The sequence below is a fragment of the Staurois parvus genome, unplaced genomic scaffold (assembly GCF_062004578.1).
Source record: "Staurois parvus isolate SC_StPar_1 unplaced genomic scaffold, SC_StPar_1.0 ptg000137l, whole genome shotgun sequence".
NCBI classification, from domain to species: Eukaryota; Metazoa; Chordata; class Amphibia; order Anura; family Ranidae; genus Staurois; species Staurois parvus.
In genome coordinates this window covers 12,389,025-12,413,607 of record NW_028317933.1, presented here as the reverse complement: position 1 = coordinate 12,413,607, position 24,583 = coordinate 12,389,025, and the positions used below count along the sequence as shown (strand labels likewise).

The 24,583-nt window shown below is 42.4% G+C and overlaps 1 protein-coding gene across 1 annotated transcript in view; it reads right to left on the bottom strand.

Moving 5' to 3' along the window:
• The window catches only part of KIAA1755 (KIAA1755 ortholog), a 141,816-nt gene extending 117,481 nt beyond the window's left edge, over positions 1 to 24,335 (bottom strand). Inside the window, exons 1-2 of the mRNA XM_089673365.1 lie at positions 24,161 to 24,335; positions 22,257 to 23,618 (exon numbers count right to left, since the gene is read on the bottom strand). Coding sequence (XP_089529491.1) covers positions 22,257 to 23,043 — 787 coding nt within the window. The 5' untranslated portion in view covers positions 23,044 to 23,618; positions 24,161 to 24,335. The remainder of the gene's footprint in view (positions 1 to 22,256; positions 23,619 to 24,160) is intronic.
• Positions 24,336 to 24,583: the final 248 nt, after the last annotated feature.

Below are 24,583 nucleotides of genomic sequence, written 5' to 3'. Positions count from 1 at the left end.
TGTGGAATCGAAACCCCAAAGGTCCCAAGAAGTAACCACAATTATCCATTAAAGAAGGAACCTTACAGTAGAAGTAATAAACCCCTCTAGCACTTCCACAAAGTATGTGTACAGTAGATGGCAAGGCGAGGAAGGATTGAACTTGTACCAACTATAGAATAAACCGGATCTGCAATCTTCGTCACTAAGCCCACTCCAATAAAATTAGGCAGACAGATCTTCAATTCAATAATCCCCTGAGGAAGATGGGGGGGGGGGGAGCTGAGGAAAGAAGAGACAGAAAAGGGGGGGGGGGGAGACATCTCCTGAGGTGGACTAAGCCATCATTTAACCTCCTTAGCGGTATTCTCGAGTGTAGCTCGGGGTAAAATTTGAGTACCAAGAGCGGTAACCCCGAGCTACACTCGGGCTTACCATGCGGCGTTGCTCAGGGAGTCCCTGCAGCACTTACTTTGTCCTTCGCTCCCACGATGCGTCCCCTGCAGCGTCCCCGGCCATCTCCTCTGGCCGATGCCGGCATCCGGCTTCCGTGTTCCGGTCCCTGTGACGTCGGGATGTACGGGCGCCGGAACCGGCGGCAAATTTGAAATTTTTAAAAAATTTCATTTTTTTAAAAATGATTATTACATAGTAAAACATTGCTGTTTCAATGCATTTCACATACAGTTTGTCGCTAGTGCTTTGTCCTGTGCCCTGCCTGCATTTTGACTGTTCTTTCTGCCTGGAAACTGAGAAACGTTCATGGCGTCCAAAAAGCGTCCCTTTACGTCAAAAGCGGTTTTAGAGCAGCGATAGTAAATCAGAACCATTTGCAGAATTGAGTGATAATGATTCGTGGGGAAATTCGTCATCAGACACTGAAAACGATTCTGCGACTTTGCTCAGCGATGTGCGAATTTGCCTCTGTATTTCAAATTTCAGTGTTTTTGGTTTGATTATATTATTGAATTAATTTATTATTATAATATTATTATTTTTTATGATTATTTATTAGATTATAATTTATGATTTCGTGTTTCAAATTTTATCCTACCCGGGATGTTTACTAGACTCTTGTTCGTACAGATTTCAGTGAGTTATTCCTAAAAATTACAGCCTACAATAAAAAACTACATATTTCCATGCAAAAAAATGGTACCACTTTCAGCACAAAAAATCTGAAATAATCATACCGCCAGGGAGGTTAAAGTGTTACCAAACCCAGGACCCTGCATTCACTATATCTGCTTTCACACAGATCATGGAAATGCAATTATTTTAGTAAATATAAACTGATAAATACCTTTTCTCATCAGCAGTTAGAGCAGTCTTGTGACTTCTAGCAGTGTCCAGCAGAGCACTGGTTAACTGTGTAGGGGGTGTTTTCATTCTCCTCTGACTGTCCTATGAGACTGCAGGACCCCTAACTCTATGTCTGGACAGCACTGATTGGTCCTGTGCTGATCACATGCACTCTCCCAAGAAAAAAAAAACTCTCTAGCAATACACACCAAACTGAGCATGTGCAGCTTGCCTCCAAGGCTCTGTTCTATCAGGAGATATATTGGGGACACTGGAAGAAGGGGAGGATCACAGAAGAGATGATCAAACATCCTTTTTACACAGTGTGGAGGATTAACCCCTTAGGTTCCACAGTGAGTATAACAAGCATGCTTTACTGCATAGACAGACTGATTTTACTGTTGTGGGTTTAGTGACACTTTAATCTGTATTATTATTGTAGCACTACCCCCCAAGGAGTTGCTAAAATTTGGGTCCTCCTATAGTCCTACACATCCAGGCAACACGCATCTTCCACACAGACTTGCATCCAGGACACAGTAGCCAGTGCTTGAGCTTGTTTTTTTATTTTATATTAGGGGAATTTAAACTTGGATGGGGTAAGGGGTGTATGGGATGCCCAAAGGAATGGCAGCAGAGGACAAACTTCCTGGAACTATACACAAGTCTCTTTACAGCAAGAGATCCTAATCTGGAGAGCTAGCCAGCATTTCCTGTTGTACCACCCCAGATCCCAGATACTCCTCTATCCAGCTGTTCTGGGTGAATCCCTGGGCAGGGGATCCAGTGCCTGTTACTTTAAGGGTAAGACAGTCCCGGATAGCAGCTAATCCAGTTTCCCACTAGAGTGCTCCTTCCTCTTATTGGCACAGAGGGTGCAGGTCTACTCACTCAGTCCTTCTCCTATGAGCTGCTGGGTTGGTGGCTGCTCTCAGGCCTTCTGCTGGGTGACTCCTTTCTTGCTGAATAGGAGGTCCTACCTCTGGGGACCGATGAGGTCCTGAGCTTTCCTCCTCTCCAGCTCCTCTGCCTGTAGGTGAGCCTCTTCCCATCTGGGCCCCCTCCCAGGCTTCTGCTTTCAAACCTTGCACGTCTCCATCTTCCAGCCAAACTCTTCTGCTGCTAAAACTCTTCTGCTGCTAAGCAAGCTCTCTCACTCTTAACCTCCTTGGCGGTATGATTCTTTCCGATTTTTGGTGCTGAAAGCGGTATTATTTTTTTGCATGGAAATATGTAGTTTTTTTATTGTAGGCCTGTAATTCTTAGGAATAACTCACTGAAATCTGTCCGAACAAGAGTCTAGTAAACATCCCGGGTAGGATAAAATTTGAAACACGTAATCATAAATTATAATTTAATAAATAATCATAAAAAATAATAATATAATAATAATACATTTAATTCAATAATATAATCAAACCAAAAACACTGAAATGTGAAATATAGCGCCAAGTTCGCACATTGCTGAGCAAAGTCGCAAAATCGTTTTCAGTGTCTGATGACGAATTTCCCCCACGAATCATTATCACTCAATCCTGCAAGTGGTTCTGATTTACTATCGCTGTTCTCCTAGCTGATCTAAACCGCTTTTGACCTAAAGGGACGCTTTTTGGATGCCATGGACATTTCTCAGTTTCCAGGCAGAAAGAACAGACAAAATGCAGGCAGGGAGCAGGACAAAGCACTCGGGACAAAATGTATGTGAAATGGGTTGAGACAGCAATGTTTTACTATGTAAAATGTAAAAAAAAAAAAGACATTTTTTAAAATTTTTAAATTTCCCGCCACCAGCGGCGCCCGTACGTCCCGACGTCACAGGGACAGGACACAGAAGCCGGATGCCGGCATCGGCCGGAGGAGATGGCCGGGGACGCTGCAGGGGACACATCGCGGGAGCGCAGGGTACGGTAAGTGAAGAACAAATGCCGGAGCAGTGCCGCATGGTATTCCTGAGTGTAGCTCGGGGTTACCGTTTGTGGTACTGAAATGTTACCCCGAGCTACACTCGGGAATACCGCCAAGGAGGTTAAGGGCTGCCCTGGCCTCATGCCAAGCCTCCTGTTGGGGATTAGCCAGGATCCCTTGAGAATGCAGACCAGCCACTCCTCCCTCCCTTCCACTGCTTCTAGAATCTTCTCCAAAATCCCAGAGCAGGGGGAAGTTCCAGAGAGCTGGTCTGCAGAGCCTCTCAGCTCTGACCTTGATTTGACCTCCCTCTGACTATTACTACAGGCTGCTACTCAGCCTCTATCTAACAATTGGACTCTAGCTCCCCTTAGCTACCTAGGAGGGTGCTACATTATCTAATCTGTATTCTCATTGAATTTGTATTTTAGGCCTCATGGACACTGGATGTTTCTCTATCTCTTCTACACGCCTTTCCTCCTGGCAGCGGCACTTTGGCATAAAAAATACTTGACACTTGTAAACGTGTATACCACGCTTAGGCGCGTTTAGCCACATCAAGCATTTGGGCATTAATTTCATTGGCCAGAATAATAATTTATTTATAAGTGTGCATGAGACCTTATACTATGTTTCTGCATAAGTTTGTTGACAATTGAAATTAATCCTTACACATGTAAGGATTACTTTGATAAATTAATTAAATGATTCCAATATCATAAAAAATTATATATACCTCTGAGATTGGTAGGCTTGACAAAGGGGGATCTGCCCCTGAAACATGCTGCAATCGTGCCCACTATACACAAGAAGTGGGTGGGTATACACTGAATTTATTTTTTTTTTTGACCCAGAGCTCCATCCTGGATCACACTATTCCAAAGAGACGTGGGAGTGCTGTCATCTTTCCAAAGCCTGTCTGTAGTAGTGTGATTCTGCTGTCATTTAGCACAGCTGCCGGCTCTAGCTACTGCTGTTGCTACATATGTAATAAGTGCGCGCTCTCTCTTTTTTATATGTTTTAAAGCAAAGCTCCACCCAAAAGAGGAAGTTCTGCTTTAAGGCCTCCTCCCCCCGCTCCTGGTAAGGAATTGGTAATTTTGGGGAGCAGAGGGAAATACGGGTACCTGAGTTTGACAGGCACCCACTCCCAGTCCCTGGTGCCCCCTCGAGTGAGCACATCGCTGGGTCCTGGTACAGATAAGTATTTGATTATTAAGTCAGCTGCTACAGTTTTTGTTACATAGTTACATAGTTAGTCTGGCTGAAAAAAGACAAAAGTCCATCCAGTTCAACCATTAAAAAAAAAATTATAATCCTATACCCACAGTTGATCCAGAGGAAGGCAAAAAAAAACAGCAAAGCATGATCCAATTTGCTCCTCCAGGGAAAAAAATTCTTTCCAGATCCCCCGAGAGGCAATCGGATATTCTCTGGATCAACTTTACCTATAAATGTTAGTATCCAGTTATATTCTGTGTATCCAAGAAAGAATCCAGGACATTTTTAAAGCAATCCACTGAGCTGGCAAGAACCAACTCTTGAGGGAGTCTATTCCACATTTTCACAGCTCTTACTGTGAAGAAACCTTTCCGTGTTTGGAGATTAAATTTCCTTTCCTCCAGATGTAAAGAGTGCCCCCTTGTCCTCTGTGATGACCTCAGGGTGAATAGCTCTACACCGAGTTTACTATATGAACCACTGATGTATTATACATGTTGATCATATTCCCCCTTATGTATTATACATGGAGATCACATCCCCCCTTATGTATTATACATGGAGATCACATCCCCCTTATGTATTATACATGGAGATCATATCCCCCCTTATATATTATACATGGAGATCACATCCCCCCTTATGTATTATACATGGAGATCATATCCTCCCTTATGTAGTCCAGTGTTTACCCAACATGTATCAATTGAAAAATCAAAGGAACCAGACGAAAAATCGTTGGCTGTAGGGCTGTTCATTTATTCTCGCAGCCATCTGTCAGAATACAATACCCATAACAGGAGAGTCGTTCATCTGCAGTGTATAGTGTCTATGGAGGAATCTGTTATATTTGTATAAATCTGCATATGGCTGGCTTTAGAGGGACTAACAAGCATGGGACAGTTGACTTTAAAACTGGCCGGCAGCAGGACAATTTTAATGAACAAAGCAAAGCCCAAATTTAATAGAGACAAAGAGCACAGGTTGGGTTTTAATATAAGAATTAAGATACTGTAGACTAGATGATACAGCAGAGTAAAATGTTTATTAGTAGATTATAAGCTCTCAGGAGCAGGGCCCTTCTAACCCTCTTGCATTGAATTGTATTGTTGCTGAACTGTCTCCTTTAGATGGTAAAGTGTTGCGCAAACTGTAGGCGCCGGGGCAGACTGACCATTCGAGCACTCGGGCACTGCCTGCGGGCCCGGGGTCAGTAGAGGGCCCCATGAAATGCCCCTGGTACCTTTTTATAGGATTTGTTTGGGTGTGCTTTGAGTGTGGGCAAGGGCCCAGGGGCCCCATGATACCCTATTGCCTGGGGGCCCCATGAGTTGTCAGTTCGCCCCTGGTAGGTGCTCTAAAAATCCTGCAAATTAATAATAACTATTTGTTTTGAAATAAGGTGATGCAGTGCATGTGAATGATATCATGTAAGGTGGGTTAGGTGCACATTGTTTTTTTTTTTGCTTTTTTTTTTTTAAATGATGCACTGTTAATGCTTTACTTTGAGCACACAAAACTTAAAAAGACCCTATCAACATAAAAAAAAATGAAAAAAAACCCCAAAGGAAATGAAAAACCCCAAATACCGCTATACAGGAAAAAATAAAGTGAAGGATCCTTGGTTGTCACTAGGATATTCAGAACTAGCATCCATACTAGAAGATTTCCTCCCTGTTCCTGTTCTCGCGACATCTGAAAATCTGGGATTTTCTTTCACTTTCACTCTCGGTGATAACAGTAAACATAACAAATAGAGAGGGTACATCTCCCTAATAGGGTAACAGACAGCAATAAACCTGGCTTTTTTTCAGGGGGAACATGGGGGCACTTCCAGCACTTAATTTATGTAATGGCAAGGGGTGCTGGAGGGTCTATTGATAGGGGCTACCGGGGAATCTATTGTTGCCGCCAAGGGTCCCATTATTGCTGGGGTGAAATTGTTGTTGAAGGGAATCCAATGTTGCTGAGGGGATCTATTGTTACTGCAGGGAAGTTGTTGCTGGAGGAGTCTTATGTTCTTTGGGAGTCAATCGATGCTGGGAGGGTTCTACTGAAGAAAGAGGAGTCTATTGTTGCTGGCTGCTGGAGGGTCTATTGATGCTGGCTACTGGAAGACCTATTGTTGCTGACAAAGGTCAATTGTTGCTGGGGTGGATCTATTGATGTTGGGGGGGGAGTATTTTGTTGCAGGAAATCCATTTTGCTGGGGGGTCTATTGGTGCTGGCTGCAGGGGATCAATTTTACTGCTTTTCTTGTTATCATTAACCAGTTCTATACAAATTACTTGGTTCTACAAATGGATACTTGGTTCAGTATCTTATAAAAGGGGCGGTACTAAGGGGTGGGTATGGGGTGTAACCAAAGGACTGTGCTCAGAGGTGGGTAGGGGGGCAGAGACAAGGGGGGAATCAAAAGGGAAGAGTTCCTGCACCTATTTTCTGAGAAAAACAGCCCTGTTGTTAGGTAATCCAATCCCTCTCCACCCTGTCCAAAGCTAAAAAAAAAGGGTTTTGTCCTTAAAGTGGAGTTCCAGCTGCAAAAAAAAAAAAAGTCAGCAGCTACAGAAACTGTAGCTGCTGACTCTTAAAATACAGACACTTACCTGTTCCTCGGTCCAGCGGTATCCTCACCACCACTGGTTTCACCGACTGTCTTCTTTCCCTGGCGTCGGCATCTGCAGTGTGTGCACCCAGCTGTGACAGCTTTCGGCTTCATAGCTGGGTGCCCACTGCGCATGCGCGAGAAGCACTGCGCTTTCTGAATAGCCCAGTACTCTTCTAGGACCTGTCACCTGTCTCGGAAGACTGAGGAGGGAGGGGGGCAGGACAACTTCGTTTCCGATCACCTAGGCCAGGGGTGTCAAACTGGAGGCCCGCCAGCTGTTGCAAAACTACAAGTCCCATCATGCCTCTGCCTTTGGGAGTCATGCTTGTAAATATCAATCTTACAATGCCTCATGGGACTTGTAGTTTGGCAACAGCTGGAAGGTCGCCAGTTTGACACCTGTGACCTAGGCCATCGCAGACGTGGGAGCGAGTACCTGTAAAATTCGGGTACCCACTCCCCAAAGGTGCCAATCCTTAATGGGGAGCAGGGGACAGAAACTTAAAGCAGAACTTCCCCTATTGGGTGGAGCTCCGTTTTAAAGTAAGCAGACAAAAAAGCAGTTTAACCTATAAAAAAGACAGTATCAATATACAAATATACAAATAAAATTAACAAAATAAATTAAAACCCCAAAATAATGTTGCAAGAAACAAAAGCCCACATTTTTAAGGGAAGCCTCGCTACAAAAAAAACCCCAAAACATTGTAGCTTAAATTGGACGCCCATAAAATCAGCATGAAATAAAAACATAGAAAAGTGACGGCAGAACAAGACTAAGTGGTCCATCAAGTCTGCCCGTTTTTTGTTTATTTTTCTTTGGGGCTGGGTTTCTTTTTTGTTAACTTTTTTATCTGAGTATAGATCTATGCTTGTCCCAAGCATGTTTGAAGCTCTTTACTGTTGACTAGCTCACTACCTCTGCTGGAAGTTTCTTCCAAGCATCAACTACTCTTCCAGTATAATAGTACTTTCTGAGATTAGTTTTGAACTTTCCTCCAGTTAGTTTAAGGTCATGTCCCCGTGTTCCTGATTTTGGTTTCATGTTGAAAATACTGCCCTCCTGAAGATTATTCACTCCCTTAATGTATTTAAAGGTTTCAGTAATTTCTCCACTTTCCCTCCTTTCCTCCAGATTGTACATGTTAAGTTCCTGAAGTCACTCTTGATATGTTTTATCACCCCAGACCTTTCACCATTTTTGTTACCCATCTCTGGACTTGTTCTTATCTTTTTTGTAAGTGAGGTCTCCAGAACTGGACACTGTATTCTAAATGAGGTCTAACTGAAGATCTATATAGCGGAATCAGGACCTCCTTCCTCTTGCTGGTGACCCCTCTAGTGATGCAGAAAACCAATACACTTCCAGGATAAATTAAAGTGGACTTTTTTAAATTATAACAGAACTTTTCCCAAAGGGAGAACATTTTTTTTTGGGGGAGTAGGTATCTGGTTTTGACAGGACCCAAAAGGCTGCAGGACCATTCCCAAAGAGCTTGCGAATGTGCAGTTCGGAAGGCGGCGTTGAAGCCACAAGCAGTCACAGCCGGCTTACCATGCTGGTGCCTGGACCGGAAGATCAGGAAAGGATTTGGCTCGGGTGAGGACAGTGCTGGATAGGTAAGTGTCCTATTAAAAGTCAGCAGCTACAGTATTTGTAGGAGAACCGCTTTAAAGAAATAGTAGGGCCAAACTCTTTTGGCTATACTTCTGGGGATTACAGGAGTGCACTTTATTCTGCACTCCTGTGACCCGTATTCAGCCAACAGCAGGCTAAGTCCCTTGTTGACTGACGTCACTCAGCTGGTCCAGACTCTGGAAAGATCCTGACTTTAATATCAAATCCACCCAGATGCCTAGACCAGCCGCTGTCTTGGTCTTTCAATGAAATGCTGAGAGTCTGAGCCAGCCGCTCCCACCCCCTCCAGTTCTCAGTGTGGAGGCGGCGGAGGGCAGATACAGCATCTGCCTAGGTGACTATGATTTTTTTTTTTTTTTATTCCTGAACTTCTCTTTTAAAGCCCCAAAATACCACCCTCTGAAACAAAAAAACAAAAGCCCATTTTTTGTAAAAGAAAACTCTTGCAAGAAAAAAGTGACAAAATAAAATTAAACACCACCAGAACAGCAGTAAAGCTGTTGATTGAGCAACTAACTGGCAATCAGAATCAAGGTCCAGTTTTCTTACTAATCCTAATCTATCCCAATGTAGTTTGTCAGCTTGCCCACAACTGTTTTATAAACATTGGCACTTTGACTGCCCAGTGCCCCACCCTTCCCCCATTCTTTTATAGGTAGGGGGTTGGCTAATATAGTTATAACTATAAATTAGTCAGGACAGTTAATCCCAAATCCAGACGATTCACCTAGAACCCATGGTACTGGCAAACCTGAATATCATCAGTACTCATAAATTAAAATGCTGATCTCAATGATCTGTCAAGACATCCCAGGTATAAATACAGATAGGCCCAAAGCAAAAACTAAATAGGTGAAAGGTGAAATGACTAGTAAACAGGAGTGGCAAGGAGATGTAGGGATGACATCTGGAATCCAGCTAATAGCTGGAATCAGGAGATATGAGTTTATGAACCAGGATTTGTGGAAATTAATTTTAGGGGGGCTTCAGGTGGGGTCTAGAAGGGATGGAAAAAAACTTCAAGCAGTATGAAGGTAGCAAACGAAGCAGAAACTTTTCTCCTACCCATCGGTCTGGATTTCTGCCCCTTGGTAGTTGAAATGGCTGGGTGGTTGGGATTTTTTGAGGTGGTCAAAGGTAACAGTGATATCACATATTAGGGGCACCATCTCTGGTATGTCCTCTGGAGAATTTATAGTTAATGGTGGGTTAGGAGCAGGGGCGGACTGACCATTCGAGCACTCGGGCACTGCCCGAGGGCCCGGGGTCAGTAGGGGGCCCCATGAAATGCCCCTGGTACTTTTTATAGGCTTTTTTGGGTGTGGGCAAGGACACAGGGGCCCAATGATCCCCTATTGCCCGGGGGCCCCATGAGTTGTCAGTCCGCCCCTGGTTAGGAGTTATCTGCGAAAAGATGAGATTGTCCCCAAGCCAGTATCTTGTGGCTGGGGATCTTTAAGTGTTTCAGCAGATACAAAAAAATGAGGGTTGGTCTTTTTGTGCCTTCAAAAATCAGCTAATTTGATTATTATTATTATTATCAGTATGTTTCTTCTTAACCTCTTGGCACCGGCCGCACGCAATTGTGCGGTCTCCCTGCGTCTGGGCCTTGACGCTGAGTGGCCGCACATTTACAAAACATATGTGCTGAGAGCGCGCGCCCTGCACGCTCCCAGCGCACATGCCGGTACTCAAAGAAAGATCCCAATCTCCTCTTTCTATCGGGACCTTTCCCGATCATGAAAATGCCGTGACAGTGAATCACGGCGGTCACATGACCCTAAAACCCCGCCTCCCGGCTTCTGAACCCCTTAAAGTGTTGGGAGGCACCAGCGCCAAGGGATTAAAGGAATATTACATTTGTTATTTGTTAATAAATGGTCACTATGGCCTATTTTCAACCCAATTCAGTGTTGGTCTGATTTATTTTAGGGATATTGGATGAGAGGATGATTAATAATTTTGGACTTTTACATTTTTACACTATTGATTTTATTCATTTTTTTTTCATTTCAATATTGAGTTGTATTTCAAGGTTGCGCTGCACTTTATTTGGTCAAGTGTTTGTGAAAAGTGGGGTCAAATCACTTTCTAAGTGATCAGCTTTTTGCTCACATTTTAAATTTGTTGCATGATTTTGAGTTTCAGATTTTTTTTGATTTGGTTGCGCTGATTGATTTATACTATATTGGATGACAGGGGTATGCGGGGGTTAGAGGTCTTGATTTACCCTAGTCATGTATATGTTATGTTACCTGATTCTCTAAATATAAGCAATGAGATCCTTTCAATAGATAGATAACAAATGACTGTTGGGGTGGGTGTATTTCCAGGTCTGGATATCACAAAAAGAACTCTTCCCCAACGGTGTCTTGTCAGTTAATTGTGCAGTCAATTGACCTATTGTACAAAAATGTCTTCAATCTATTCAAACACTCTTAGGATGTTTATATGACGGCCATTATTTTCAACAATGACAGCCAATGAGAGCTAAAAAAAAAGTCCCATGGCTGAAAATAATGATCGTTAGGGCAATAACACGTGTTGTACCTTAGTAAATTGAGCCTCATTTCTCTGACAGCTGTTCTTTCAGCCTAGTTAGTACATTTACAATGAGGACACTTCATTCAAAATCCTTTGGATGCCAAGCTCTGAAGATTGACTGTTAGGGGCAAAGGTCAGGGTGACATTCTATGTGAATGGCGGATTAGCTATAAAAATCTGCCTGGAGTTACTCTGTACAAAGAAATGATCTTTAATTCACACTGCAGAGAATGATGAGAAAATCATTTGAAAAAATGATTATTCGTTTTCTTGCAGAATTATTGCTGAAATAAGCTGTAACAAGTGATCCTCTGAAAAAGTCATCATTATAATAAACCAGTACGTTGCCATACAGGTTTACTTTACTGTCAGGATACCTTAACCACTTCAAGTCCGGACACTTTCACCCCCTTCCTGTCCAGGCCAATTTTCAGCTTTCAGTGCTATCACACTTTGAATGACAATTGCGCAGTCATGCAACACTGTACCCATATGAATTTTTTTAGCATTTTTTTGAGACAGATAAAACTTTATTTTGGTGGTATTTATTCACCACTGGGATTTTTATTTTTTTGTTATATAAATGAAAAAGTCCAAAAATTTAAGAAAAAAAGTGTTTTTCTTATAAAACTTTGCAGATAAATAATCGTTCTTCATAAATCTTGGCCAAAATGTATTCATCTATCTTTTTAATTTAAAAAAAATTTAGTTAATAACCCAAAAATATAATTTTTCAAAAACATTTTTTACATTTTTAGATTATTTTTTATGGGTTTTTTTTACACACACTGTCACCCTAGTAGTACAGTGTCACCATAGTGTCACTGTACTACTTGTGGGGGGTGATGAAGATTTTTTTTTTCTTTTTTTTCACTGATTGCTTTTACACCCATAAAGGCTGTAAAAGCAATCATTTCTCCTTCTCTCTGACTGCATTTCTGCAGCCATTGAGAAATACTGTGCGAGCTGTGATTGGTCACAGCTTGTCACATGGTACAAGGCTGTTGTGAATGGCCTTGTACCATGTGACCTCTGTGATCATTCACAGATTTCACACGTAGTAAGCAATCATGTCAGGAAGTGACATCTTGTTTACTACTGTTCATGTGATCACTGATTGGCCAATCAGTAATCACATGAATTGTGACCTCACATAGAGGTCCCGTACAGCAATCTGTGTTCTGCTGTGTCCGGAGGATACAGCAGGCACCGATTGTGGCGCTGCACGCTCCAAGGGAGCTCTCACAGGCAATGGATGCGGGGGACGTTTAGAAACGTCCACCCGCATCAGCAGCGCTCCTGTCCGGCCATTTATCTACATGGGCTGGAGGGGAAGAGGTTAAAGCATATGTACATATAAGAACAAAAATGTAATATAATGCAGCTTACCAGTCCTTAGATGTGCTGGCTGCATTAGTTTTATTTTTCTTTATTTTTCTTAATTTTGTTTTCCTGGTAATTCTGCCAGTAACACACTTCCTGTCCTAAAGTGACAACACTCACTTTACTATATCTATGGAGAAGCTGCATTGTCACCCTAGTACTGAAAGTATGTTGGACTGCAGAACACCTCCCTCTCTCCTCTTTATAACGTAAGGTGTAAGTGTTCTATAGCTAATCTATAGCTAACAGAACTAAGAAAAATTCTAACTGATAGCAAAGCAGTGGAAGAACAGAGATGTTCCCTCACCTGTGCGATCACCAAGGTAGGAACTAAGCAAATTCTTACATATGCAGGCCATACATGGTTCGAATTCTGAGCGATTTTTTGTCCGAAAATCGAAAACGTTGTTCACTCGGTAATCCAATGGTGCCATCAATGAAAAAAAAAAATCAGCCGACCAAGTCATAAAGTTCACCCCATATAACAGGCGAAACCTCTGTTCCTTCCAGGTCACAGCTCATGCGCATATTCTTTTCGGAAAAACGATCGTACAATTTGATTCGAAAATCGGTCGTTTTTCACAAATTTTCCAACATGCCTGATCACCGAAAAGGGGAGGAACCACAAAAATCAGCTGGTGCCATTGACCCACTAACAGAGCGAAAATCGACCGATTATTCTTAGGTTCGATTTTCGGACGAAAAATCGGTCGAATTTCGACCTATGTATGGCCGGCCTTAGTTACATAGTTGGTAAGGTTGAATAATGACACCAGCACCTGTCCATCCAGTTCAACCTGTGTGGGTGTGGATGTGTGTGTGTTTACATCAATACCATTTCCCATAATCCCTCTACATTGCGTTCTCTAAGATGCCCAGGTAAGAATTTAACCACTGGACCCCCCAAGAGATTTACCCCCCTTCCTGACCAGGTCATTTTTTGTGATGCAGCGCTGCATTACTTTAACTGACAACTGCACGGTCATGCAACGCTGCACCCAAATTAAAGTTATGTCCTTTTTTTCCCACAAATGGAGATTTCTTTCGGTGGTATTTATCACCTGTGCATTTTTAACTTTTTGCTCTATAAACAAAAAAAGGCCGACAATTTTGAAAAAAAAATGTTTTTAACTTTTTGCTATAAAACATGTCCAGTAAACAAAATTTTAAAAATCAAATTTTTGTCATCAATTTCCGCCAAAATGTATTCTGCTACATGTCTTTGCTAAAAAAAATCCCAATATGTGTAAATTAATTGGTTTATGTGAAAATATATAATATACCTTAAGCGCTTACTATGGTCAACACAAATTGTATTAGTACGGTAGCTAGTGCATACAGCCCATGTCTCAATAGGGTAAATAGTGAAATGGTGTGTATGGTAATAGTGCTGCACTACCCAATTGTGATCAAACATGAAAATTTATATCAATTCATACACCAAAATATGAATACAAATCAATTGGAAAGAAGTAAAAAATAAATAAATAATCCTTTTTCACAAACAAATAATAAATAAATAAAAATAAAATATATTTTATATATATATATATATATATATATATATATATATATATATATATTTATTAAAAAATATATACAAATGTGAAAAACAAGTCGAAAAAGGTATTCTTCTGTAGGCAATCCTTTTTCTGTGACCACAAAGTGCAACTATCACAAGATGCAGGTGCGCTCTATCCTCCACCATATATCTGCTTACCTCCAACAGTGTGAGCTCACATTATACAATGTTTGGTCTAACTGCACTTTTGGTCCCAGTATTATGGACTCTGAAGTTGAACTTGCTGAATGGTAGCTCCAAGACGCTCACTCCAAACAAACACCTTCTTGGAGCTACCATTCAGCAAGTTCAACTTCAGAGCAGGAGGTGAGCAGATATATGGTGGAGGATGGAGCGCACCTGCATCTTGTGATAGTTGCACTTGGTGGTCACAGAAAAAGGGTTGTCTACAGAAGAATACCTTTTTGGACTTGTTTTTCACATTTTTATATATATATATATATATATATATATATATATATATATATTTATTATTTACTAATTGTTTGTGTGAAAGGATTATTTATTTATTATTTATCTCCAATTGGTTTGTATTCATGTTTTGGTGTATGACTTTATATAAATTTTCACGTTTGGCTTACGTGAAAGTTATAGCATTTACATATGGCAGTATATATACTGGAATTTTTTTTTCTTTTAACTGGTAATGGCGGCGATCAGCGACTTATAGCGGGCATTCTGACACTGGGGGGAACTGACTTGGTGTCACTGACATCCCCAGTGACACCAACACAGTGATCAGTGCTAATAAAAAGCACTGACACTGTATTAATGGCACTGGGCAGGACGGAGTTAACATCTGGGGCAATCAAAGGGTTTGTGCTGTGTGTTTTACTATGTGGGCTGTGTGTGTTTTACAGTGTAAGCACACTGCTTTGTATGGCTCTGATAGAGCCATACAAAGCAGTGTGCAGGAGCTGACAGGGGAGAGATCTGTATTGTTTACATACAGGTCTCTCCCCCGTTGGAAATACTCGGAGATCGCCAGATGCCGGCGGGGAGCCACCGGCCAGGACCCAGTGATTGACAGCCAAGGCTGCGAATGGCATTCCCCAGGGGCGGACTGACCATTTGGAAACTCGGGCACTGCCCGAGGGCCCGGGGTCAGTAGGGGGCCCCATGAGATGCCCCTGGTACCTTTTTTCATAGGCTTTTTTGAGTTTGGGCAAGGACACAGGGGCCCCATGATCCCCTATTGCCCGAGGGCCCCATGAGTTATCAGTCTGCCCCTGGCATGCCCCCTACCCAGAACTGCACATATATATATATGTGATTTTGCGCACCCGTGCCGCCCTGTAGCAGTATTTCTGATATAGGGCGGTGCGGAAGCGGTTAAACTATCAATACTTCCCGCTGACACTGTACAAACAGGCTCCGTTCACACGATGGTGGTGCACTAAGCGTGCATGCTTTTTTGCACTTTTTCACGCATCCCCATCCTTTGCATTTAGGGTTGCCCAGTCATTTGAGTGGGCTGCCTTATGCGCGAGGAACACACAAAAAAAGGTGCCTCACACGAATGTGATGAACAACCCCTCACAAGATGCATGGGGGTGCCATTAGGCATTAATGGCATCTTTGCACATCTATAATAGCAGTGTTCAGAATAGTAGGAATACAGCGAGCGCTAAAAACAAAATAAATAAATATATAAATTAAAAGTGTAACCAGCTACATATGCACCAACATAGGAACCCTAAAACCTAGTAAACATCAATCCATATAAAAAGTGCAGCACTAAAAAACTTATAATAAGAAATTATGTCAACAATAGTGATCAGTATCACATAAATGCAAGTGAATGTGGCGTATTATCAAGCGCCATATAAGAACGTGATAGTATCAATAGTCTATAAACCAAGAAAGTGTTCAAAGATAGTGCAGGCTTGATGTGGTCAGGTCAGCAAATTAGTGCTCTATTCACATATAATACTTTTGTGACTTCCAGTAAATCCGTGCGATTCAATCCGTGTGAGATACTGTATAAAATGCGCACTCACCAGATGCACATAAAGTATGTGCATTAAATTGAATATGACTCTGTAGGGAGCCCCTTTAGGTAGATCTGTCAGACAGCCTGGAACAAGGATCCGTCCTCTGGACACAAGCCTCCTCTGCAGCCACACTTCCTCTGGGGTACTGTGTAATCTTTAGCTCAGGTCAGAGCCAATAATATAAATGCCTCATAGTGTAGTAGTTGAATGGTATTCATTATATCTAAATGTTCATCCAGCAGAATAAAGTGCACACCCCTTTTGATAACGTGCTTGGCACGAAACACGTCAAGGAGGAGCCTAACGTCGTGACGTCACGCCGCAGAAGCTGCACAAAGGTCCAACGGCCATTTTGGAGAGTGGCTGATCAGCCACATGCAATTACCTTTAAGATACATATATTTTTATGTTTTTTATGCAACATATGCACTTTATTCTGCTGGACGAACATCTAGATATAATAAATACCATTTAACTACTACACTATGAGGCATTTATATTATTGGCTCTGACCTGAGCTAAAGATTACAGAGAACCCCAGAGGAAGCGTGGCTGCAGAGGAGGCTTGTGTCCAGAGGAGGGTTCCTTGTCCAGCAGTCAGTTTCCATCGTTCAGAAGTGTTTAAAGTGGAGTTCCACTCATTCTGTAAAAAAATAAAAGTCAGCAGCTACAAAAACTGTAGCTGCTGACTTTTAAAAAACAGCCTCTCACTTGTCCCGTGATCTCGCGGTGTGTCCCCTGCAGCCCGTTTCACCAGCCATCTGGTGTTCCAGGCGTGGGCATCTTCAGTGTGGGCACCTGGGTGTGACAGCTTGTGGCTTCACAGCTGGGTGCCCACTGCGCATGCGCAAGTAGCACTGCACTTCCTGAATGGCTCCGTAGTCTTCTGCGACCTGTCACGTGTCCCAGAAGACTACGGGGAGGGAGGACAACTTCCGCTTCCGATCGCAGTGTAAGTGGGAGCAGCTGGTACCTGTCAAATTTGGGTACCCGCTCCCCTAAGATGCCAATCCTTAATGGGGAGCAGAGACCAGTCTTTAAAGCGGAACTTCCCCTTTTAAGTGGAGCTCCACTTTAATCTGCACTATGGCTGCACCAGACAAAAGTGAACAGGCACAATAGAAAACAATGTTCTTTCAAATGTCATGCGAGTTGGATGTAGTTCAAAATGCATCCAATTCGCATATGTGTAAACCGGATCTGAAGGGGCTGTACACAATATTAATATTATTATTATTATTATACAGTATTTATATAGCGCTAAAAGGTTTGCTCAGCGCTGTACATTATAGTGGGGGACAGAACATGAGACAATACAGTAACAAAACAATACACGAGGGGGTCTTTCGAGCTTACAATCTAGGAGGGAGGGGATAGTGGTACAGGAGGAAGTGGCTGTGGGGGATGGAGTGGTAGGAGGAGATCGGCTGTTAGATGAGGGTGGGGTAGGCTTCCCTGAAGAGATGGGTTTTCAGGGTGCGCCTAAAGGTGAGGAGGGTAGGTAACAGTCTGATGGATTGGGGTAGTGAGTTCCAGAGGATGGGGGAAGTCCTGGAGAAGTCCTGCAGTCGGGCGTGGGAGGTGAAGACCAGGGAGCTAGAAAGTAGGAGGTCTTGTGAGGAGCGACGATTACGGGTAGGGTGGTATTTGGGTATAAGGTCGGTGAGTTAGTTTGGGGCAGCGTTATGAATGGCTTTGTATGTCTGTGTTAGTAGTTTGAATTTAATGCGTTGGGCAATCGGAAGCCAGTGGAGGGAATGACAGAGGGGGTGGCAGATGCGGAGCGGTTGGTAAGGTGGATGAGTCTGGCCGCTGAGTTCAGGACAGACTGAAGCGGGGATAGTCTGCGATGAGGTAGGCCGCTGAGGAGGGAGTTGCAGTAGTCCAGACGTGAGATAATAAGGGAGTGAACGAGTTGTTTAGTAGTGTCTGGGGTTAGGAACAAACATATTTTGGAGATGTTGCGGAGGTGGAGCCTGCATGAGTTTGCCAACGATTGGACATGGGGTTGGAAGGACAGGACAATACAATGGCTTCTACATGACAGCACTCAATCCTGGCGCTCAAGCACTCTACTGATCATTGAAAGTATCAGCACTGAATGCATGCCGTGCAGAACGCTAACTGTGCCTATCTCTATGCCTCAAACTATTCCACAATTATAAGGAATCGGGGTGAATGCTTACCAGGCTTTTCTTAGAATGTCGATGTAAAGAACACTTAGGAGGTATAAGTACATTTAGCACTTACTGAAAATGAGATCTGGCTGCCAAGAGTTACGTCTTTATGGGATAAAATCTGGCAAGTGAAACCTCTGTTATTGCCAAACGTACTAAACTATATGCTGTCAGCTTATAAGGAAAAACATCATATTGTACAGTAGAGCCGACATACAATACTACTGGCTGTAGATCAAGTTCTACTGTTACAAATAGAAAGCGGAGCTGGTTACTAATGCCCAAAGTAGAATGTTTCCAAACAGCAGCCTCATGATTGGAGTGACAGAAAGCAACTATATTCCCCCGAGCAACAATGTGATTTATCATTTACAGAAGATCCTATATTCTATGCTTTTTTATTTTCCAGCAGCAATGACCTTTGATTACTATCAGGCCCTATGGAGAGTACAATAAAGCTGAGTTGTATCCAAGGGTAATGGAAATAAACACTACAAATAATAAAAATGTATAAAAAAAAAAAAAGTCATTTAGTGGAATTCCCAGGAGAACATGCACCATAGTAAAATCAATCCAATCTCCCGGGAGTTGAATGGACCACTCAGAGATATATTTCAGATATTGGTGATATCTGTGAGGTTGAGTCACCTGAAGGCTTTGAATTACAGCAGTCAAATCTTGATTCTATAGTTCACAACTGCTTAGGGGAGTCCCACTGTTTTCGCTGCAGCAGAGTGCAGGGTCCAACGGCATTTAATAAAGCCAGTCACATAACACCAATGATCTTTTTAGCTGTCTGTAAAGATGGCCATTGACGGCTCAAATCTCAGCCGGTTCAGTAGGAACTGGCCGAGATTCGCACAGAATGTGGGCAGGCTGAATGTACCCAAGTTGATCGATCGATCAACTTGGTTACAGCGTGCTGGATTTTATATGTGATTATTGCCGGCGGCTATTATAGCCGCTAGCAGTAATGACTGTGCTCTCTTGCTGAGATGGCTACCCCCACCCCCCACCTGGAAAACACAATGGCCATGGTTGCAGAAAAGAAAATCGCTCCATCTATGGCCAGTTTAACCACTTCCCATCCGGCCCATGTAGACAAAGGGAGCAGTGCAGGAGCCGTTTATAAACATCCTCCTGCATTCCTTGTCTGTGTGCGCTCCCTGGGAGCGTGCGGTACCACGATACGATGCCAGCTGTGTCCGGTGCCCGCTGTGTCCGGTGCTCGCTGTACGGGACCTCTGTGTGAGGTCCCGATCGTGTGATCACTGATTGGCCAATCAGTGATCACATGAATAGTAGTAAGCAAGATGTCACTTCCTGACATCATTGCTTACTACTTGTGAAATCTGTGAACGATCACAGAGGTCACATGGTACAAGGCTATTCACAACAGCCTTGTACCATGTGACAAGCTGTGACCAATCACAGCTCTCACAGTTTTTCTCAATGGCTGCAAGAATGCAGCCAGAGAGAAGGAGAAATTATTGCTTTTACAGCCTTTGTGGGTGTAAAAGCAATCAGTGTAAAAAAATAAATAAAGTCTTCATCACCCCCCACAAGTAGTACAGTGTCACTATGGTGGCACTGTACTGCTAGGGTGACAGTATGTTAAAAAAAAAAAAACATAATATAATATAAAAAAATAAAAACAAATGTTTAAAAAATTATAATTTTTGGTTATAAACTCATTTGGGTCATTCTTTTTTTTTTCTAAAAAAAATAGCTGGATAAATTTTGGCCAAGATTTATGAAGAAAGATTATATGTTTGCAAAATTTTATAAGAAAAACACTTTTTTTTCAAAATGTTTGGACTTTTTCATTTATATGGCAAAAAAATAAAAATCCCAGTGGTGAGTAAATAACACCAGAATAAAGTTTTATCTGTCTCAAAAAAATGCTAAAAAATTCATATGGGTACAGTGTTTCATGACTGCGCAATTGTCATTCAAAGTGTGATAGCTCTGAAAACTGAAAATTGGCCTGGACAGGAAGGGGGTGAAAGTGTCTGGACTTGAAGTGGTTAAGGATGGCATTCTGACCATTGCTGTATTGGGACATTTTTCAAAGGACCTCCAATTAATTCTTTTTAGTAGGAGTTCTCCTGAGAGCTGGAAATTATTTCAAAGGTTCCTCTGGGGTAAGAGACTAAGAAAGGCTGTGGTATACTATACCAAAAGATGACATGATGACATTCCTCTTATTACATTACCCATAATTATAGGAAATAACATAAGAAAATACAGCTCCAGGCAAAAAGTTTTTTTTAAGCTTTGAACAGAAGGTTCAAACTTATGTAATTTCGTTCTTTTTTCTCTTTTTTTGCTGTCTGTGACTACATTGGAGAGACTTTATTTTTAAACCCGTGACACCAAGACAAGAATGAGAGAGCAAGGGGCACTGGAACAGGAAGAGAGATAAGAAAATACTTAACACTCTTTAATGGTGATATGTTCATGATTTTGGTTTCCCATTATTTGTGCCCAATAGGGACACATATTTTATATCTATTGCCTATATTACACAAAACCAAAACAAAAAAAATCTACTTTTTTTTCTTGAATAAACATACCCATATCATGTCATCTTTTGGTACAGTATAACACAGCTTTTCTCCTTTTCACCCCAGAGAAACCCTTGAAATAACTTTCAGGTCCCAGGGGAACTCCTGCTAAAATTAATTCATTAGAGGTCCTTACAATGCTCCTCTTATAATGGTGGTCACAATGTCACCCATACAGGCAGCTAAAAAGGTCATTGGAGTCATGCAGGCAGCTTTAATAAATGATGTTGGACCTGGAACTATGCAGACATCATGAGCAGGAGGTCAATCAGCCACAGCTCAAGGAATCCCTAGTAACCTCTGGAAAAAGCCTAGGGTTTCATGGAACCCTTGCTGAGAATGGCTGGTATATCATCTCCATCTTTTTCCCAACTTCTGAATGCTTTCAAACTCCTCAAGGTCCTCTGTGTAGACAGGACCCAAAAGCTAGCATACAATTCTAGGTGAGGTGTCACTTCATAATTGTTGGAGCATATAAAGATAATAAATGAAGGCCAATTTAAAGACACCAACATCCAATCAAGGATTAATTTGCTACAACACATACTTAGGGCCCTGAAATGGTTTTGCTGCCCATAGCACCAAATAGCATAGCATGCTGCAATACTAACAAAGGGAGATTAAAACTGGCTGTTTTGGCCAAAAAAGTAGATTAAAGCAGTTTAAACTTCAATGACTTTCCAAAATAAGGTCCTCCCTATGCAAACTAAAGATGGATTTAGGAATCTGAGTTGGTTTCCCATAGCCACCAAATGTTTTATTTTTCTAGATCAGGCTAGAAAGAGAACCTAAAATCTGCTTTGCTCAATCTGTTTAAAATCAAATGTTTTTAAAGGCTGTCTTGAACAAAACCTGTCATGACAGAAATATGAAGGATACCATTGGTGACCTCTCCTAAAAATGTAGTTGCCTAGCTGTCATGGCTTCAATACATTGAGTCATTGACCTGGGGCAAGTATGCCAAGGACCACTTGGCTTTGGGTACGGACATCAAAGAGTTGGCCTAACAGTCAACTAGCATTTTCAGACGAAGGTCAGCAATGACTAGCTTTTGGGCTCTGAGCAATTAGACAAGAGGGAAGGCAGTTGTGACTGTAAACACCAATGTAATTAGATGGAACCTCTAAATGAAATATTAAAAAGAAGTTGCCCTGGAAGCTATCCATCAGGGATTTCTATTAGGAAACACTATATTTTGTGTAGGATCAGAATACAAAACCCTTGCAGACCACTCTAAAAGTATATACTTTTATGTTTTCTGAAGTTGGAGTAATGCTTTAAATACTGTCAAAAAAACCATTTTTATACAGTTTATTGTATGTTTCAGAAACAAATATTGTTCTTTCCACAGATACCTTTTCCAGAGAACTTGGCACGACTAAGCCGAGGGGAGCAGACTGCAGATACCCGTCTCCATGTTCCACTGTACTGGCTTGAATTAGAATCCACAGATAGGCCATCACTCCCAGATGAGGAACTACGTTGGCCTCTTAGAAAGGAGAACCTGTGTACAAGAGATGGGGATGATGAATCCGACCCTGAAGTGGGATTTGTTTTTGGGTTTCGTAGCGGTGTATGTACATCTCCTGGCTTTGACTCTGTTTTTGGTGAGAAAAGCCAAGACGAATGCACTTGGCTTTGAGTTTTGCGACGTGAACAGATGGGACTTTCTAGAGCTGCAAACGTGGTAGATCTGCTCATGGGTTCCTCCAAAATGTCATCCATTAGGGCAGAGCTGAAGCTAACTGGATTTTTGAGAGCAGCAACGTAGGACTGACGAAAGCGACACTTTGTTTCCTTGGCGTCCAAATCTTTGTTAAACTTCCTCCTTAGGCAAGGGGTGCACGCCTTCTTTTCGCTGGTCTGAAGTCTTCCACACACCCACTTATTATTATTAGTGACAGTTGTAACAGGATCTTCGTTGCCTTTTGGAATCTTGTTGGCATCCCCCATTTCACGGTGGCAAGGAGTGATTGGTCTAGTTTCTGCTGTGACAGCAGTATCTAAGAGGTCCACATAGTCCCCTTCCAGGTCTTGGTTAGTGGCATCGTCAAAGTGAGGTGTCATTAGATCACTAGCGCTCTTTATAAGTGGTACATATTCTGAGATGTCATCAAAGGAATAGAGGTTCCTGTTTAGCATGGACCCTTGATGTAATGTTATTCTTGTACCACCAACGAAATCTTAGGAAAGCCTTACTTTCATCCGCATCTCCTTTTGTTGGCAATCTTTGGACTGTACGTAAGTTATCAAGAAAACCATCTGAAGAACTTAAATAAAAACATATTTTTTAACATTGGTTCAGTAGCACACTGACCTTAAAAAAATTTTCTTTGGTATAAAAGAACAAAAAAGTAATTCTAATTTCAGCTTTTTTTCTACGTAATGCCACCAAATTTCCTGGTGTCCCTGGGAATGTGCCCAATTTGAGCAAAAAAATTCAGTTAAATTAGTTTTCTGCTTGAATGGAAACACTGTGTCACCGCCGAAATGTCACCGTGCTAACGAACAGCTTGATCCTGTCATGGCCTTTAAACATCTTTACAGAACTCCCAAGAAGACAGAACAAATGCGGCGTTCCAGTACATGTCTCCTGTTATAAGTCCATGTGGGGACCAATCTCACTGCAGCCAACCAAATGGAGACTGCAATTAGACAGTACATTAACCAGCCTTGTAAGGACTCTAATGAAGCGGCAGAACCAGCTTGCCTGGCGCCTGCAGGAAGAATACAAAGTGCATTAAGAATAAGTTCCACGGAACACAGAATATACAGAAACACAAGAAAAAAGAATGCAAAAATTCACGATAAATGCCCAAGATGATCACCCTTTGTGAACGTTTACATTTTCCTTGGCACGAGGGCCATTTTTCACACCACAGAGAATATAAATGTTAGTTTAGCAGATGCTTATTGGCACTTATTCACCTAAAGGGAGATGGATAGGACGGGTAACCTTGCACACACAGCTAAGAAACGGAAGGTTTCTTCGGCTTGTCATCAGTCACAGGTGCCTGCAAGCAGCTGCCCTGGTATGCAAGCCACTAATGCTCAAGCAGCATTGTCTCAGTCCCCAAGTATAATGGCTGAATGGGTGTCCCTGTGCATTCTGGGAGTGCAGCCTCCTACTTTAGAGAAACTTTGCAGAAAGGAGGAAAAAAAAAAAGAAGAATGCAATTAACATATTAGCCACGGGTGATGACTGCGGCCATCCCAAACACACCCTGAAAAGTCCATAATACCTGCCAATAATAGATACCTGGAGGGAGCTTGTTGCTGCGACTTCTTCGAAAGAGTTGGGTTGTGTCCTACAGGCTTCCGCACCTCCTGCCATCAAGCCGTGGCTGCCAAAGGGACAGGAAAACGAGACCCTAGCACCTAGTAAGCCTTCCCTTTGGAGGACCCCCTCCCTGTGCCTTCCATTGATGTGATTGGAGGGCTGTGTTCCGAATTTAGCCGCACCAAAGGCTGAGGAATGCGGAGACAGAGCTTGGTGTCAGGCTGTCAGACTTTAATAGAAGCCCCCTCCCTTCCCCCCACAGCTTGCTGGCACTGATCAGAGGCTAACAGTTGTATCAACAGTCACCTGCTGGGACTTGTACCCATTCACACACCCTGAGATTAGAGTAGAGAGGAGTCGGTGGGCTGGGCAAGGGGCCGTGCCGTTACCGGACCCTGAGCC